Genomic DNA, 19494 nt, shown 5'->3' with positions numbered 1-19494 from the left:
TGTATGGTTTTCAAACTGGGTTCCTGGGAGCCATAGGTTCCTCCGAAGGACTAAACAGGAGAGAGATGGGGAGGCCAGGCAGGTGGAGAGCTCTGGGCCCCACCCCTGCTCCAACCAGGGGCTTTGGATTCAATCCAACTTAACACAGTAGGGAGAGTTCTGCTTAAGATCACATTTGAAAAACTCTGAACAAGTTTGAAAACACCTTCACAGATGAGGAAATCCAGGCCTACACACAGAAGTGTGAAGTCCGAAGTCACATGACTATTTCCTTTCAAATGTCTACCTCAAACACATTTGTGTCTAGAGACTTGACGAAATCAATTACAGTAGGTATCACTGTCCCAAGTGCTCCCTGGGCACCAGACACTGTGCAGAGTACCTAAGTGCATTCTCCCACTCAAGCCTTACACCTTTTCTGGGGCACACACTTACCATCTGCTCAACAACTGGGGAGAGTGAGGCATATGTCATATGAGAAAATAACGGCGAAGTTGAATTTTGAACCAAGGTCAACCAATTCCATGAGCTTTGGTGGGAGACCATGACAAGGCCATCAACTTGGTCCTCCTTGGGGACTGTATTCACAGGCACAGGGTGCAGACCCAAAAATAAGGGGTAGATCCATGTTCCTTTGCTCTAACATACCCACGAGAAGACCTTGGCCTCCCGACCACAGCCTGACAGAGCCTCTGGAGTGGGGTCGGACAGAATCGACACCCATACCTCAACCCCTGAAGCTATACCAAGAGGGTTCAGCTCCTACACAAGTGTGGACATTCACAGGACCATTCACTGTTTCTACCTTCTACCCCAGACAGATGGACAGAAGGCATCCTGGTAGCTAACCAGCTCTCCTGACAGGAGACCAAGAAGATCTAAAGGGATGCCTGGAAAGCACAGAAGCCAATGGGTGTGAACCCATTGTCAATAACATAGCTAAACCATTTAAATATGAAAAAGTGCAAACTATGAAAACGGGGGTTTTGAAAATTTTGTATTTTTCAAAATTTTACAAATTTTCAAAATCTGTAATTACAAAAAGGTCCTCTACTAAGGAGTTTCCCTATTTCATTTGTTTGCCTTTTGGCGAATGTTTTTGTTATTGGCAGTAAGGTACCCTTCTAATCATAAGTGTATTCATTTCAAAGGGCTCAGAAATAAGACCATATATTATAATCTATCTTACTTTCCACCAAGAAATACTCTTACCTCTGCCTTTGTTCTTAAACCAGGCACCTAAACAAAAAGAAACAACAAATTTTGTTAAGTACAACGGAAAGAAACATATCTATTGCTTTTTCAGACCGCAGGTTAAAGGATATATTCAACTTATCACAGACTTCACAAAGAAGAAAACAGTTTCCTTAATCAAGACTTGCCACCTACATATTTTTATATCTATCTCCTAACCCAAAGGCAACTTTATGTCTTCCTTCCATATTCATTTCTTTTAGACTGGAAGCTTAATGGAACAGCCTGACAGAGCTGGTCTCTGGAAGCCTCCATGCTTCACTGTAATCTTTACGTACTTTCTACATGGTCACCAGTGACACAGTACTGTGGGGGAGATGTGGCTCCTATCCTCCTAGGTCACCCTCCTGCACCTGTCCTCACTGGAAGGCCACTGTCACCGGCCCAGGTGATTCCACAGCCTCCTAACTGCTCTTCCTGCCTTTAGCCCAAACTACTCAATGGCGAGCTCCTGCGTCCCCAACACAGCAGAGTACTCTTCCGAAGGCCTCGGCCTCCCTTCACTCTCCGTCCCCGTCTCCCCCAACCTCACTTTTCATCATAAGACACCCTACCAGGCCAAAGGGAACTCAGGGGTGGGGGCTGAGTAGACATGTTTGGGGAGGCCTGGGCTGAGAGCGCGGAGACTGCACGCTTGAGGGGCTACTTGAGCACCACCATGAGAGGTCAAATACCTGCAAGAATTCAAAGATCTACGTGGCTGACTTATGAGGAGAGGGGAAGAGGGAAAGGGATGGGAGAGGAAAAGCTTAAACTTGGTTCTGAAAACTGCAACCCAGATGAATACTGATGTCATGGACCAGCCTCCTCCCTTCCCGTTCCCCCCAAAATAAGGAAATCAGGAGGTGAGGGTTCACAGCAATCATATGGTTTTTCATTATTGAAAATAACTTTTACCTCTCACAACCCTCCATGCCATCCACCAAGTGGGCCAGTGGCCTCTCTTATTGACTCCCTTCCGGCTTTGGTCACTGCAACCAGAAAGAAGGGGCCTCGATAACACCGTGACCTCTTCCCCTTCTCCAGCAACCCTATCTCCTACCTGTCTTTTCCTGCTTATTTCATCAGTGAACCAGAACGTGGATTTTCTATTCTTTTCCAGCCTGCTTCTCAGAGAGGTATCTTTTTGGTGCTGATGTGATTATTTCTGCCACACACATTAAGATGTTTTTATAATTTCTAAAGTTTTCAGTTCTTAAAGTCTTTTTTTATTCAGGAGACAGACATTATCGGTTACCATGAAAACGAGCGAGAGCCCCCCCCCCCTGCAAAAAAAAAAAAAAAAAAAACCCACAATGACTAAAAGCAAAATATGAGCTATGTAAAAATAAAAATTATTTTAAGTGATTATTTCAATATCTTTGGTAACAGTATACTGAAGAACCAGAGAAGACAAATTTAAACTTGAATTGTCAATCAGGTACTGAAATTTTTCTATACTTGTCATTATTTCAAAAGAGCGCAAAGAACATGAGGCGCCTGGGTGGCTCAGTTGGTTGGGCAGCCAACTTCAGCTCAGGTCATGATCGCACGGTTCGTGGGTTCGAGCCCCACATCGGGCTCTGTGCTGACACCTTGGAGCCTGGAGCCTGCTTCCGAATCTGTGTCTCCCCCTCTCTCTGCCCCTCCTCTGCTCACGCTCTGTGTCTGTCTCTCAATAATAAATACATGTTTAAAAAAATTTTATAAAAAAAAAAGAGTGCAAAGAACAGAAAACAAACCTGATGAATAAGTTTTGCTTCAAAATAATTCTTACCCTCAAAATTTTAGGGCTGCTGTAATAAGCCATGCCCAGGGCTTCAATTTCTTCACACTGTGCCAAATTTATCCTTCTGGTGCACTTAACAGCTTGGTTCACCAGAAATGCTAGAAATCATAACGTTCCCAAGGGGGGAAAAAGAGAGAGAGAGAGAAGAAATTTTTCAACTGTCCAATGGTAACTAAAAACTTGTAATCTAAGTAAAATCGTAAAATAAGTTATAACACAGATATACAACATGCTTCACATAGGGTTTAAGAAATTGTGTTTTGAATAGGTTATACATTCACACAATTCAAAAGGCACAAAAGGATATTGAGAGTCTCTCTCCAACCCTTGTCCCCTTCCCCCCATCCCCGCCCCGGCCCAGCCACCACCAGAAACAACTGCTCGTCTCCAGAGACAATCAGCGTCAAGTTTGTTGTGTATCTTTCTGGAAATATTCTACGCAAATAAAAGCGTGGGTATATGTATTTTTAGTATTCCTTTCCCCTTTTAGAAACAAATATGTGCAATATATTCTGCCCTTCACTTTTTTTCACTGAACAATATATTCTGGAGTTCAGTCTAGCTCAGAATATGAAGAGATTTCTCCTTTTTTTTTAGGGATAATCAGTATTCTATCATAGATCTGCCACAATTTATTCAACCAGTTCCACATTAATGGACGCTTAAGTTATCTCTGGCTTTGCCATCACCAACAATGCTGCGATCTACAATTTTGCATGTGGGCCAGACATTCTGTAGGACCAACTCCTAGAAGCAGAACAGTGGGTCAAAGGGCATATTCACCTGCAATTTTGACACATACTGCTAAATTGCTCTTCACAGAGGCTGTACCAATTTATGGTCCCACCAGGTATGTAAGATCAATGCCTGGAGATCAAGACTCTCCAGAGTCTTAAATTTCTTAAGCTTTGCCAATCCATTGGATGGAAATGGTATCTCAGTTTGGTTTTAATTTACACTGTTCCTATTGTGAGCAAGATTGAGCATCTTTTCAACAGACTCCACTTCCATTCCTGTACGAAATGATGTTCCATTCGGCCACATGTGACCATACACTACTCAGCTAGCTTCTTCACTGTGATGCTGCCTGCTGCCTTAAGGATTGGAGAGCCATGTCTGCTGCCTCCCACTGCCAGGACGGTGACTCCACAGAGTCTATGATGCTCCTGAAAGGAGAAGCAGGATCCATGGGAAGCAGCTGCATGGGCTGCATCCCTGCTCTGCCACTGCCTGAGCGGGCCTGAGCAAGAAACTGAATGTTCCTCAGTTTCCTCATGGAAAAACACGTGGAAGCACTTAATACAATACCCAGCACAAAGTAAGTGTTTAATAAACATTAGCTATTGACAAACTTTAGCTCCAGTGAAGAAAGAACTTCCCCCAAGCTTGGCAGGGTTAAACAACGGTGGGCTGGTTTCGGGTAGTGAGTTCCCCATCACTACAAGTGCTCATGCAGTCACATGGTAGAAAAGATCTGGGCACTGGTTGGGAATCTAAACTGCATAACCTTTGAGACCTCTTTCAAAGATAGACTATTTCTAGTTATGAAGCCTGTTCCATTATGACTACTATAAATTTAAACTAAGACCAAACTCTGTTTATAGAGAGAAAGAAAAAATTGCCCACTGTCTTACCTGCAGGGTTATCATCAGTGCAGAGAGATGACGTAAGGGGAGAGGGAAATCTCAAGAATGAATCTGAAGTCTGCAGACGAACCCCATACTGTGAACAGACCAACCAGTAGCTATTATGGTGCTATTAAAAGCATTCATTCAACACTTACGAGACACCTACTATGTGCCAGACAGAGTTACAGGCATCAGGAACACAGTGATGAACAAAAAACAGATATGGTCCCTGCCCACACGGAGCTTACACCCATGTGCCCCATCCCTTTCTTTTAAGGATGTATGTCTCTGTGTGTGAACATTATTGTATTTGCAGGGTTTTTGTTTTGTTTTTTTATTACAGAATTCCTCCAGAGAGGTATATAAGAAGTTGACATAGCATCTCCCAATGCAGACAGAAACTGGGTAGCCAGCAACGGAAGTGAGACAGGTAATTATTTTTTATTAGCAATAATTATTTAATAACAGATACGGTATACATCAAAATCATAAAAATGATAGGCCTTCTTTCCCAAAACCAAACCATGTGAAACTTTTCCCCAATATTCAAATCAAAATTTGCAGCTATTGGGCATACAGCCAATTTTCTTGAATCTCGGTGCCAACAAGGATCTAGGGAAACAAGCCCTCTCCTTCACTGGACCTGGGAGTTTAAACTCCTATAATCTTTCTGGAGGGCAACCTGAGACAGAGGTTTTAAACTTCCATTCATTTCGCCCAAGTTAATCCAGTTATAGGAATGTATCCTAAGGATTTAATCAGACAAAGATATACGTATCTATCAGAATGTTCCTTATGGATTATTTATGATAGCAAAAACCGGAAACAAATGTCTGTTAATAGTGGAATGGTTCAACAATAAATGATGATACATACACAGAGGGTATACTTTGTATCAGTAAACTGTAGCTCCGACAGTAGCTCTGATAAGTTACTTTCCTAGACTGAAGTTTCTTTTTCTCATCGGTTAATGGGGACAAGACGCATTATTTCAGGGTTGTGTGAAGTAATGTCTGGAAAGCTTTGCACAGTGCCTGGCATGTGGAAAATGATCAAGAAATGGTAATTTTTATATTGATATGGGAAGATGCGTAAGATTTATCACTGAATAAAAAAGGAAGCTTACATAACAATGTAGATAACTACAAATCCTACTTCCATACAATACTATACATGTATATTTTTATAGATGCACTTAAAAATCAGGAATATATGCTGATCTATTAACAGTGATTTCCAATGTGCATTTTCATGGACACTATGGCCTTTCCATCATATGTACCTCGATGCTTTTACCTTTTAGAATTAGCACAGAATGTTTTTATATTTCTCTTTTAAGATGTTTCCAAAAAATCTGAAGTTTATTCAAAGTTAATGTATATTACATTGAAAAGTTTACTAATGGATAGCATATAAAATAGCACACATTTTTCTAAAATCTGTAAAACTAAATACAGCTTTGAGAAGTGGACCAGGCACACAACTAATCCACTCTGTGTCCCCAACAGCATGACTCACACACTCTGCTGCGTCTTTTGAGGTGGAGAAGCACAAAGATTTCTGCAGAGAAAAATGCAGGCTCACTAAAGAATCAAAAAACCTTACGTTAGAATTCAACTACTCAATTTTAATCTTTGTGATCTTTGATTTGTAGGCATGAACATGAAGTTTTCCCCTCTGTAATGTGAATTCTGTCTCAGGGAAACCAGTTTTGCTGAAAACATACTGAAAAATTAACTCACAAGGACAGGATATTTGCAACAAGATGAATGGACTTAATCAAGTTCTTGATTCACCTCATATTTTGCAGTATCTGGAGCATCTGACTGGATTGTGAAAGAAATCTCTGATTCTGAATTCAAGGAAAAACCATCAGATGTTTCCATCAATTTATCAAAATTATTTTCATCAGGCACTTCTGGATTAATAAATGATAACGCAGGTTTATCTGTTTTTAGAAAAAGTATTCTAAGTCAGCATACAATATAATATGAGCATTATATATAACACATAATATTTTGGAAACAGCTTTTAAGTAGCATTAAGGCTGATGTGAAGGGGGCCTGGGTGGCTCAGTCAGTTAAGTGTCCAACTTCGGCTCAGGTCGTGATCTTGCAGTTCGTGAGTTCAAGCCCCTTGTCAGGCTCTGTGCAGACAGCTCAGAGCCTGGAGCCTGGTTCAGACTCTGTATCTCCCTCGCTCTCTGCCCCTCCCCCGCTCGTGCTCGCTTGCTCGCTCTCAAAAATAAACATTAATTTTTTTTTTTAAAGGCTGATATGAAAAAAAAAGTGTCTCTTTCCATATTTACTTTACCCAAAATTTCTCGAGTCTTATTAAATAAACAGGATCCCTAGGTTCAGCCTGTTCCTCTAACAGTGTGGAAGTAATGGTTTGTAAAGCCTGCAGGCGAAGCACAGCAAAAGCCAATAATAATCAATCTTTCTGCAGCCCACGGACTGGGGAGCCGGCTGCATCAACCTCAGAGGTACAGCTCTCTGCAGATGGTGACAGGGACAAAAGACTGTGTTTCTACCATCACGCAGCCACCTCCAACCAACGCCCAGGAGAACAATGTGCTGTGTATGGAATAGAGAGGAGGAAATGGGCTGGTATGCTCAGTTGCCTGGTCTTACGTCATAGGACCCAACAATAACTGACCAGTCATTACTTTAGATTACCAATCACAGAGCATTCGCCTGGTTTTCGACTGCAAGGGAACGAACTCAAAATATAAAGACGTTCTGAAAAGATGATGAAGTTTAAGCAATAAAACCATAAATATGTCTTTGATCTTGGATATCTTAATAACACTTTGCACTTATATGTACTTTTGGCTCTAGACCCCTATCTGAGCTCAATGCTCAGATAAAAATAAAGATCCTGTTTTCATGCAAATATTCTTAGTAAAAATAAAAGAGAAAAAAGGAAATTGAAACCAAAGCTGAACCTGATTTTCAACCATTAAAAAACCAGGAGAAAATAAAAAACTACATAAATATACACACAACCTAAATAAATCTAGATTCCTACGCATGCCTACATATTATAAACACCTGTGAAATAAAGTATGCAACTTCAAAAGACAACTACATAAGCACATAAGTTTTAATGAAAATATGCGTGCCCACAGGCCTATCAAGCTTTTGCAGTCGCCTGTGAAAAGGCCTCAGAAGATACACCTGAGCCAAACCATAAACTGAATGCTTTAAATCTAACTGAATGAGACATTTTTTCCATAAAAGAACTTTTTAAAGAAAAAATTTCCAGGGCTTCTCAAAGTATATCAGCATCAAATACTTACAGTTTGTAATATGAATGCAGAAAATAGATGGATTAATCTGGTCAACAAGTTTAAATATCCTTTGAGGTGGGTTTGCTGTAAAATTCAATGAATAGATGGCTGCTTTTTGACTACAAAACTGACTATCACCCCTGGAAATTAAAAAATAATAATACAAAATTTTAAGGCATATGCACACAATCTTAGCAAGATTATTTTAAAAACTTTAAAACTCAGATGCTTGTACCGTACTACGTTAACAACTACATGGAAGATATTTATGAAAGCGTGATGTTAGAACTGAATCCATTTTTATTTGGTTTATTCAGTGTTAAAATGTTCGGCATTTGAAACTTTTTCCTTTAACAGAGAAAATATTAAGACAAGTAGAATAACCTTTAAGGAAATCGTATCAAGTACAGAATATAGATCAGGGTATAATTTTGATGTAAATGAACCTTGTAAAACTCTGACACCATCAATTATAAAATTTTGCAGAACTTCAGATTGTTTACAAGTACCCAGAATGGATCCAAAATTCCTTGTCTTTAGAATAAAGCTGACTTCAACAGACTGAAAATCAGAAAATGTGAAGTCATCTGGAAGTTTGGGGGCTTAGAAGTTAGGGTACAGTCAAGACTTCAACCAATCCCAGATTTGACAAAGTGTAATCATTTTGATACAGGTATGGTGTGAAGATAGCAAGGTAACAAAAATGGGATCATATTCTATGTGCTGCTTTTAAGACCTTTTCTCAGTATATACTGCCCAACATTTCTCATGTCATCAATATGTTTTTGCAATACTATATGAAATGGCTTCATTCTATACCAATTTATTTAAGTAAGCTACCCCAATTTTTTTTAGCCAATTCTCTACTGTTGGTCTAGGTTGTTTCTCGCTTTCCCCGATTACATATAACGCTTTAACATCACCCTTGCACATATTTATGAACCTCTCCAGCTATTTCCTCAGGCTGTGTTCCCTGAGGTAGAATTGCTGGGTCAAAAGGTAGGTGTATTGTTCAACGCTTCTGAGACATACTGCCAGATTCCCTCCAGAAAGGGAAGACGCGTGCTCACCAGTACTGCAGTGAAGAGTGCCTATGTCCCTGTACTATTGCCAAGAATACACATTATTCAGTTTCTACACTTTGCCAATTTCACAGGCAAAAATCTGCTATCTCATTGTTTTAATTTGACTTTTCTCATTTACTAGTGAGTGTAAACATTTTTCCATATGGTTATTGCTCACTGGTATTTCTTCGGTAAGGTGCTTCTTCATACCTATTCAACATTTTTTATGAGGATATTTGTCTTCTCATTGGTTTGCAAGAATCCATTTTTTAAGAATCTCGAGTGTCATGTGTTGTAAATATTTTTTCCCTGTTTGCCACCTTTCAATTTTATGGTGTTTTTTGTAATAAAGAAGTTTTAATCTTTTTTTTTTTTAAGATTTTATTTTTGGGGCATGTGGGTGGCTCAGTCAGTTAAGCATTAGACTCTTGATCTCAGCTCAGGTCCTGATCTCAGGGTCATGAGTTCAAGCCTGGTGTTGAGCTCCATGCTGGGCATGAAGCCTTACTTATAAAAAAATTTTTTTAACCCAAAAGTTTTATTTTTAAGTAATCTCTACACCCAACATGGGACTTGAACTCACAACCTTGACATCAAGAGTCACATGCTCCGTGGACTGAGCCAGCCAGGTACCCCTTGATTTTTTAAATAAAATTATCAATCTTTTATGGTTTGCCTGTGGGCTTATGCTTAAAAGACATTCCTTAACCCAAGAACAACAAATTTCCCCTATATTTTTCATTTTTTCATTCATTTTTTTAACATTTTACTCTTTGATCTATTGGTAATTTACTGATATAACGCTATGACACAGAAGTCTAACATTTTTACTTTTCAATAGTTACCATCTTACATCATTTACTGAGTGATCCAAACTTTACTCCATTGTTGTAAAATCATACTTACTATATATTAAACAGGAAAAAAATACATAGTATTTTGTGGGTTTTTTAAAATCAGTACACAGAACGGATTTTTGGACTATTCTCATCCTGATCTACCTATCTGTCTTGAAGCAATACGCATTACTTTCATTACTATAATGTTACGACATGTTTGAAAGCTGATAGTTTGCTCTTCTTATTCAATAATGTCTTGGCTGTTCTCAGGTTTATTCTTCTAGATGAATTTCCAATCATGCTGATGTATTATCCACCCCACCCCCATCTGACAATGGAATTACACTTCAAATTAAGGTGTCTGTTTTTTTTTTTAACTATTTTTATCTATTTATTTAATTATCTGAGAGACAGTGAGCAGGGGACAGGCAGAGAAAGAGGGAGAGACAGAATCCCAAGCACGCTGTGTGGTACCAGCACACAAACCATGAGATCATGACCTGAGCCGAAATCAGGAGCCGGATGCCCAAGTGAGCCACCCAGGCACCCCTACAAATTAAGTTTTTATAAGTTAAAGTGTTTACATAATGATTCTTCTCATCCCACTACAAAAATTATCTCTCCATGTATTCAAATGTTTTAGGTCTCACACCATATTTCAGTTTTCTTCACATAAATTCTAAGTACTTACGTTTTATGTGACATTTCTATGGGGTGTTATGAATAGGACCCATTTTCATTATATTTTTTGATGGTTATTGCTGAAGTATAAGGAAGCTATCAATTTTATAAGTGGCTGCTTTTCCAAAAGCTCTGTATAATTCTAATGGGATATTGGTCATTACTGTGGGCATAAAGAACCTATAAATAGTATTTATGAGAAAAGATCCAGCACTAAAAAATTTACGAGGCCTACTGCGTCTTAAAGGATGTACAGGAGTTAGAGAGTGCAAGAATGGCATTGGCCAAGGATGGGTAATGTACTGATGGGGTGTAGAAAATTCTTGAGTACCAAAGTTCGGATGCATGGAGGAGACAAGACGGGTTAGTAGGAAGTAGGATCTGAAAGAGTTTGGGGATAGATCTGAATCGGGATAGATCTGAATCCAGGCTAAGAAGTATGTAGATAATGAGAGCTTCCGAAGGCTTTTTTATAGCAAGCGACAAAATGAGGTGTGACCTTATACAGAGGGAGTAGGAATGGACAGACACAAGGGCTAGTGTAAAGAATTCAGTAGAACGGAACTCCTTACTCTTCCCCTTCCAGTCTGCCTGCTCTCAAATCCTGTGCAGTGGAGGGGTATCGGTTCTGCATATGTCTCTAGTCACCACCTTCAGCGTGGGGAGGAGGGCACCTGTTCATCCGTATCTCCAACAGTTTCTTACTTGGTTCCCTGCCACCAGGCTTAGCCCCTGTGACCCATCATCATCCGTGCTGCCGCAGAACTGCTTAAGGTGGGAATCTAATCCCCTCACCCCTGGCATCCTGCAGAGTTCAGGACAAAACCCAAACCCTCAGTGTGCACACAAGGCCCCTCAGGATCTGACCCCGGCCACTGCAGCATACTCCTCTCAGTCCCGCTCTCCAGCCACACTCAGCTACCTGCAGTTAAGGCAACAGGCCAGGCCATACCCCCTCACTCCCAGGACTCTGTCACGTGTCTCCCTCGGCCTGGAATGCCCTCCCCAATTCCATGCCGGCCAACTTCACATCCTTCAGGACCCAGCTCAGATTGTCTTTTCTAGAAAGACTTCCTTAGTCCAACTGCTCAAGTTAGATGCCACTCTTCTCAGTTGTCTCAGTGCCTGGGGCAGCACTGCCACCATTCCTCCGTCTCCCTTTGTCAGTGAGCTCTTGGAGGGCAGGGCCGCATGTAGCTCATCTTCTACACTGGTGCTCATGGAAGCACGAGGTGTGAAAGACAGCTAGATGGAGAAGGCAAAGAAGAGGCAGGAGTCAGGGTAGCCTGCAGGTTCTGACCTGGCTGTCTTCCTGAGAGGACAGTGGTAGAGAAGTCAAAAGAGAATACCAGAGGGCCGGTTAGGGGTGGAGGGGGGAAACTCACCCACAGAGTCAACTCACTTCTAATGAGGGCCAACTATGTGGCAGGAGCTAGACTAGGCACTAGTGACAGAAAGTATGTAAGAGGGATATTAATCTTGCTTTCATGAACCTCACATCTGGTGAGGAAAACAGACATTAACCTAATAACCTTAACAATAAATTTACAAATCATTAATTAGCTGCTGACAGTTAAGCATATGTAAACAAACCTTTTATGAATTAGAACTTACATAATGAAAATAATTAATTAGGATTATTAATTTTTATTTCATTATTTCTACACTTTGTATTTAGGAGAAAGTCGTAAGTAAAACTAACTCATGGGAATGTAAACTGGTGCAGCCACTGTGGAAAACAGTATGGAGGCTCCTCAAAAAATTAAAAATAGAACTACCCTATGACCCAGCAATTGCACTACTAGGTATTTATCCAAGGGATACAGGTATGCTATTTCAAAGGGGCACATGCACCTCCATGTTTATAGCAGCGCTATCAACAATAGCCAAAGTATGGCAAGAGCCCAAATATCCATTGATGGATGAATGGATAAAGAAGATGTGGGGGCACCTGGGTGGCTCAGTCAGTTAAGCGTCCAACTTCGGCTCAGGTCATGATCTCACAGTTCATGAGTTCAAGCCCCACATGGGGCTCCGTGTTGACAGCTCAGAGCCCGGAGCCTGCTTCGGATTCTGTGTCTCCCTCTCTCTCTGCCCCCTCCCTACTCATGCTATCTCTCTCTCTCTCTCTCTCTCAAAAATAAATACACTTAAAAAAAAATTTTTTTAAACAAATAAAAAGATGTGGAGAATATACATATCTCTCTCTCTCAAAAATAAACTTAAAAAAATTCTTTTAAACAAATAAAAAGATATGGAGAATATATATATGTACACACACACACACACACACACACACACACACACAATGGAGTATTACTCGGCAATCAAAAAGAATGAAGTCTTGCCATTTGCAACTACATGGATGGAACTAGAGGGTATTATGTTAAGTGAAATTAGCCAGTCAGAGAAAGACAAGTATTATACGACTTCACTCATATGAGGAATTTAAGATACAAAACCGATGAACATAAGGGAAGGGAAGCAAAAATAACATAAAAACAAGGAGATACAAAAACATAAGATACTCTTAAATACAGAGAACAAACTGAGGGTTGTTGGAGGGTTTGTGGGTAGGGAGATGGGCTAAACGGGTGAGGGGCATTAGGGAGGACACTTGTTGGGATGAGCACTGGGTGTTACACATAGGGGATGAATCACTTGAATCTACTCCTGAAATCATTACAGCACTATATGTTAACTAACTTGGATGTAAATTAAACAAATTTTTAAAAATGAATATTTATAAATGTAACTTTTTAAATGTAAATAAATAAATAAGTAAAGGGGGCAGAAAACTAACTCAAAAAAAATTCTGAGGTCCTTTCCTGAGAGCACTATGGATTCAGCTCTAACGTCTATACCAGGAGTCCACAAACCACACCTAATTTTGTAAAACTTCATTGAAACACAGTCATGCCCATTCATTTACACATTGTCTATGGCTGCTTTTGCTCATCAATGGTAGAGTTGAGGAAGTTGCAACAGAGACCACTGGTCTATGAAGCTTTTTTTTTAAGTTTATTATTTATTTTGAGAAAAAGAGTACACACAGGAGGGGCAGAGAGAGAGGGAGGGAGGGAGGGAGGGAGGGTGGGGAGAGAGAGGAACAGAGAGAGAAGCCCAAGCATACTCCACATTATCTTGGTGTGGAGCCTGATGCGGGGCTCGAACTCATGAACCGTGAAATCATGACTTGAGCCGCAATCAAGAGTTGGTCGCTCAACCGCCTAAGCCACCCAGGCACCCCTGGCCTGTGAAGCTTAAAATATTTACTATGTGGCCTTCCACAGGAAAAGCTTGCTGACCCATATTCTAAATAGTCTATATCTAAAATTCAGTATTGACTAATAAAAAAAAAAGATTCTAAATAATCATCTCAAATTGGAGCTGAAATCTCTCTCAGGCTCCTGTTACTTACTAAGGCAGAAAAGCAGAATGGTTTCTAACAAAGATTTAACTATGATGTAGCCCAGATAACCAGAAAAGTAATCTGACTACAACATACCATTCTCCAAACATTTTTACAATATTGGGAGTAGATTCACTTTCTCATTGATCAATAAAATAGTTCTTCATGGAAAAACACATCCTACTTCCAAAAAGCATTCAATCTGTCAAGTATCAACTGCTACAATTTACTACAAATTCAGCTACAGAGATAGCTAAATTTAAGTTAGCTATCTCTGAATAATAAATTGGTCCCATCCTGAATAAATTAACCTCTTTTAAGTGCTATATTTTTCAAAGAGCTTTGAAATCTGAATTACGAGAAACAAACCATTCAGAAGAGATTATTTCTTAACCTGATAATCAACTGGGAATGTTATTTGCCATTATTCTCCTATACAATGTGAACTGTGAGAATCCCCAGTAGATTTACACATCATAAAAGTATAAACAAAGCTTTCCTATCTGTTTAATTTTTTGTTACAAGTACTATATCCACAACAAAAGCTGTAAAATTAAACTGCACTTTTCACCCTACGCTATATACATGAGACTAATTCACCTATACAAAAACGTGCACATTATCTGTTTACAAATCAGAGTGAAATGTAATTCAGTCTCTGGAAACAAAGATTTCCTTATACTCTCAACCAAGTAGACTCTCTCTTCTCTTTGGCCTGCACTATCAGCTGGCTGGATGCAAATAAGGCATACTCCAAACATATTGGTTTGGACAGCATGGCTTCTGAATGATGCAAAATTCAGGAAACCGGGTATGGGTTTTTCAGCCTGGAAGACTTTTCACTTTGTGTCCTCAAATTTTACAATCTTGGTTCAATTCCATCAAAACTGCATGCATCACAAACTTACGTGACACTTGGAACTGAACAGGCAGAAAAGACACTGAAATCCACGGGGCTGCAATCAGGATCACAACAGCAGTTGACGTCACACTGTGCTGGAGACAAGTCACAGACACACAGAGCAGCAACTACAGAAACAAAAGAGGTGGGATGCAGAACTTCACAATCAGCAGGGAGTGACTGCCCCCTGCCACTGCAAAGTACCAAAAGTCCATATCATACAAAAGGTCCATTTGATTTTTCCCTCTGCACTTCAGGTTGGGGGCGGAGAGGGAAATTTGTGAAGTGAAAATTAGTCAGTTTGAATACTCCTCAATCTGAAGTTTCCCCAAAATAGCTAATCATCTGACTCACTTGGAAAGTTCTGTTTGTGCTTTACCTACAAAGACTCTGATTTGGTAAGCTATGAAACCCAGACATTTGTGTTTTTCAAAACTATCCAGGTGATGCCGATAATTTAAGAACCAGCATGCTAAATCACTTGCCGGACCATAAGAACCTGGTGTAATAGTACAGATTCCCAAGCCCCTCCTCTGGAGACTCTGATTCAGAGGAAGAGCCCAATGAAGGCCACCAGGAATCAGGGTTCTCAATCTTATTTCTCTCCTCAGATGTCACCTTGCAGCTTTAAAACAGAGCCCACATTCAAACTATTAACCAAGAATCAAACTGGCTCAGGTGCTTTGTACCTGGGGTTCTGGAAATATCTTTGGTAATTTAGATAATAAAACATGGGGGGGGGGGATAGAAAGGGTAGAAATCCCCCCAGTTCACAACACTTAATTTTTAATAATGACTATCTGGATTTTTAAATCTCTATTTTATTCTGTCAAACAGGGGAGAGATAACCCTTTTAAAGATGGCAGAGCATAAGAATGATAAACAGGGAATTCATGGTAGTAATTATTCCTGAGAAGAGGAGAATAAGATCATGCTTCAGTCTTACGTAAAATGTTTTGTTTCCTTTTTCAAAAAAAAAAAAAAAAAAAAAAACAAATCTCATGCAAAACAAACAAGGACCTTAAGCAAATGGTGGTAGAGAGTCAATTCAACATTCTGATTTGCATGAATGAACTATTTCACGACAAAAATCAGCTTTACAAAATACACCTCAAAAAAGGTACAACAGCATCCTCTGGAAGGAAGTGTAAGAGGAAGGTTTTGCCAATAAATACACAATCCTTTCTTCATCTGAGACACAAAAGTTTTCCCCCTTAAGCTTACATACTTCCCTCTAGCCAAGGACTCTCCTATGTGCTTAGAGAAATGAAAAGGCAACGTGTGCAAGCTAATGTAAAAAAAAAAAAAAAAAAAGTGTTTAGGCTCCCTGCCTTATGTGCTTAAAATTACAATCTTGACTTGTTTTTCAGAACTCAAAACCCTTGTAAGTAACTATATGACCAGTAAGGACAAAGCAATAGTGTTTAAGAACGCCACTTAGGGAAGAAAAAAAAAAAAAGTCTCTATCCAGGATGTGAGTGCACTTAATCAGCCAACAAGTATCTGCTGAGCACTCCCAAGGTCTAAGTAGCGCTCAGCTGCTCTTCTAGACCTCTTAACATCTACATGCCTGGCTCTAGAGCAAGATATTAATGAACAGAGCTGACCAAGAATGAAGTTATCACTTTTCTCTTCTATCTATAACCCATTCTGCACGTGGTGTCCAGTTCTCCACTCCATCAGCCCCTGCTCCAACTCAGGGCAGGGGTGGGACCTAATCAGGCAACTAATTCACCTACCCAGAAAACGGGGATAACCCACACCATTGGGAATTAAATGAGATACATTAAGATGAAAAGCTTAGCACAGGGCCTGCTGCTACACAGTAAGCAGTTAATAAATGCCAACTGTCATTTCTTATCATTACAGTCACAGATCTAGAGAGGGGTCCTTTAAAAAGATGAAATGCAAATGCATCCCCCATACTGGAAAAACAGCCCTGAACACATGCCCGAATAATGATGCTTCAAGAATAGATTTATTGTGGGGAGAAAGTACATAAACAGATGGAATACTTAGATGGATAAAGGACAACCCAGTCCCAACCTTAGAGAATTGTGGATATTGAATTCTGTTCCTGTATATCATTTATTTACCTCCCCTAATTCACCAAATCGACAGTTTCAATATAGAAGTTTGGTTAACATATACTGAAACAGAAAATGTAAAAATGTATTTCTCTGTACGTTTCCTTACACACAATGTATAAAGGAGGCCCTCTGGAAAAATGATGATTCAGGAACTGAAGTCCTAGAGTACATGGTGTCAGCCAATCACAACTTTTCAACTAATACTGAGCCTTACTCAAGATCTTTTTCTCTCACAAAGGAAAAAAAAAAATACTGCATGCCTATTGGGGTTACAGTCAGAGGACTTACAGTTTTGATGTTTTGGTCTGGTTTGTTTTTTGAGATCACAAACCCCTTTGAGAAACTGCTCACTGCTAAGAACCCTCACCCAGAAAAAAGCATATTCACAAAATTTTGCACTCTGAGCATCTCAGGGTTACAGCCATCCCCTTAAGTCATCCATGTCTTATCACATTATACAATATTCACTCATGTGTAACTCCAGCATTAGGTCTCTTTCTGAGAAATATGTTAATTATCCCTCAGGATGAATCCTAAGAGGTGGGCATCACCCCTCACCTCATCGCTTCCCACCTCCAACTCAACATGGGAGGAATCCTAGGTTTTCATAACTGAAGTCAACAGACAAGGGCCTAGTCACATTTAGTAAACTAGACATCTGGCGTCTCTTTTTGATAAATCAAAAGTTCAACGCATCCTACGCATTCAACTTCCATAACTGCCCAGAAACTTTGGATTTACATAATTTCACCTTTGGCTGCAAAGGTGTAACAATTCGTTCATTATTACCTCTAGCATAATGTTGTCTAGGACCACTGCAAGTAATTGCAAAGATTTTATACTGTCACACTTACGCTCTGTGAGCCTCAATTTTCTCATGTGTAGGAGAGGAATAACGAGGTCTATCTTCCCTTAAGGGCTGCTGAGAGACTCAAAGCCTATGAAATACTTAGAAATGCCTGCACACAGCTGCGTGTTCCATAAATGTTAACTATCATTATTACATCCTCACCCGGGCTAACCGCTCCAGGCTGGATCACTCTGGATCCCCAGGAACTGCCACTTGGTACCCACCGTCCGTGACCGGAGTGGGCCTGGGGCCAGAGAAGGGCCCGGGGGCCTTGGGGGTTCCGGGGGGCCTAGGAGACAAGGCGGGTCGGAGAGTCATCCAGGCTGCCTCCGTAGAGTTGAAGCCCTCCGTCGTCACAGGCGGGGTGGCAGCGGCCTGGGCGCTCACGGAGGCGCAGCAATCCAGGAGCACAAGAAGGAGCGGCCGAAGGCCGGGGGAACCCATAGCCCCGCGGAACCCCACGCGACCCGCAGCGGGGACCCCGCGCGTTGCCTGGCAACCGCGGCCTGGCGCGGGGCATTATGGGAATGGTCCCGCGAGGCCACACGAGACCGCGGTGGGCGGGGCCTGGGTAAGGCCGGCTACGAGGGGCGGGGACAGGGGCGGGACGAGGCGTGAAGACCTGGGGTGGCGTGAAGCTAGTGAAATTTCGCTAGTAGGGGTGAAGGGCTTGTGAATCCCCGCAGCAGTTTGCAAGCCAGCTTCCAGGCTTGTTTAAAAAAATGCGTGTTTCCAAGTACTTTCCCGGGATTCAGACTCAGTAAGTCTGGAGTAGCGTCCAGGAATATATATACATATATATATATATTTTAATTACGTGATTTTTTATGGTATTTTTGTGCTATATTATATTGCTAGACTCTATTTTTTATTTTTTATTTTAGAGAGAGCATGAGCGGGGGAGAGGGAGGGGGAGAGAGAGAGACAGAGAAAGAGAAAACTTAAGCAGGCTGCGCACTCAGCGAGGAACCCCACGTGAGGCTCAATCCCATGATCCTGGGAAGGTGACCTGAGCCGAAACCAAGAGTCCAATCATTAATTGAGCCACCCAGTCACCTCCAGGAATCAATATTTTTAACAAATGTCCTGACGCAACCAGTGACAGTAGGGAAATTTGGGAACCTATCCCCTAAAGCTACTAAATATTTTTTTTTAATTTCTAATGTCTATTTATTATTTTGAAAGAGAGAGACTGAGCGGGGGAGGGGCAAAGAGAGAGGGAGACACAGAATCAGAAGCAGGTTCCAGCCTCTGAGCTGTTAGCACACAGCTGGACAAGGGGCTTGAACCCACGGGCGTATGGTCATGACCTGAGCTGAAGTTGGACCTGAGCTGAAGTTGGTCGCTTAAACGACTAAGCTACACAGATGCCCCTAAAGCTATAAATACTAAAGGAACACAGAGAACACATCACAGCCCTTGAATTTTCTCCATGTCATCCACTGTTGACACTTGCTTTGCCTTTTTTGTTTTAGATGGCCAGATCTAAGGAGGTCGCCAGATAACTTCTAGTCACCCTGTTGTAATAAGGGGGACAAATGAACACTTTTTTTACAGACAAAAAAAATTGATGAAAATTAAGCAGAATGATTTACAAGTTTTAAAAGAAAAGAAAGAAAACAAATCTGTATGTAATTCTACCAAAGGGGATGGAGACCACAAGACTTAAGAAAGCCCCTACAATCTAAACTGGCTTATTTATAAAGATACCCCAG

At 40.8% G+C, this 19494-nt stretch overlaps 1 protein-coding gene across 5 annotated transcripts in view; it reads right to left on the bottom strand.

Moving 5' to 3' along the window:
- Nucleotides 1-18308, bottom strand: part of TCTN1 (tectonic family member 1) — a 28473-nt gene extending 10165 nt beyond the window's left edge. For 3 of the 5 annotated variants that reach the window (XM_081790674.1, XM_081790675.1, XM_081790676.1), the window contains exons 1-7: nucleotides 18004-18308; nucleotides 14847-14967; nucleotides 7952-8082; nucleotides 6447-6598; nucleotides 4657-4744; nucleotides 3011-3120; nucleotides 1213-1239 (exon numbers count right to left, since the gene is read on the bottom strand). In XM_081790674.1, coding sequence (XP_081646800.1) covers nucleotides 1213-1239; nucleotides 3011-3120; nucleotides 4657-4744; nucleotides 6447-6598; nucleotides 7952-8082; nucleotides 14847-14967; nucleotides 18004-18223 — 849 coding nt within the window. In that variant the 5' untranslated portion in view covers nucleotides 18224-18308. Of the gene's footprint in view, nucleotides 1-1212; nucleotides 1240-3010; nucleotides 3121-4656; nucleotides 4745-6446; nucleotides 6599-7951; nucleotides 8083-14846; nucleotides 14968-17941 lie in introns of all 5 variants that reach the window. The other 2 variants (XM_081790678.1, XM_081790677.1) reach the window with 2 other exon arrangements.
- Between the last annotated feature and the right edge of the window lie 1186 nt (nucleotides 18309-19494).

This window comes from Panthera onca, chromosome D3, assembly GCF_046562875.1.
Source record: "Panthera onca isolate mPanOnc1 chromosome D3, mPanOnc1 haplotype 2, whole genome shotgun sequence".
Classification (NCBI taxonomy): Eukaryota; Metazoa; Chordata; class Mammalia; order Carnivora; family Felidae; genus Panthera; species Panthera onca.
Note: the sequence above shows the minus strand (reverse complement) of the source record. Positions and strands in the feature narration are given on the sequence as shown.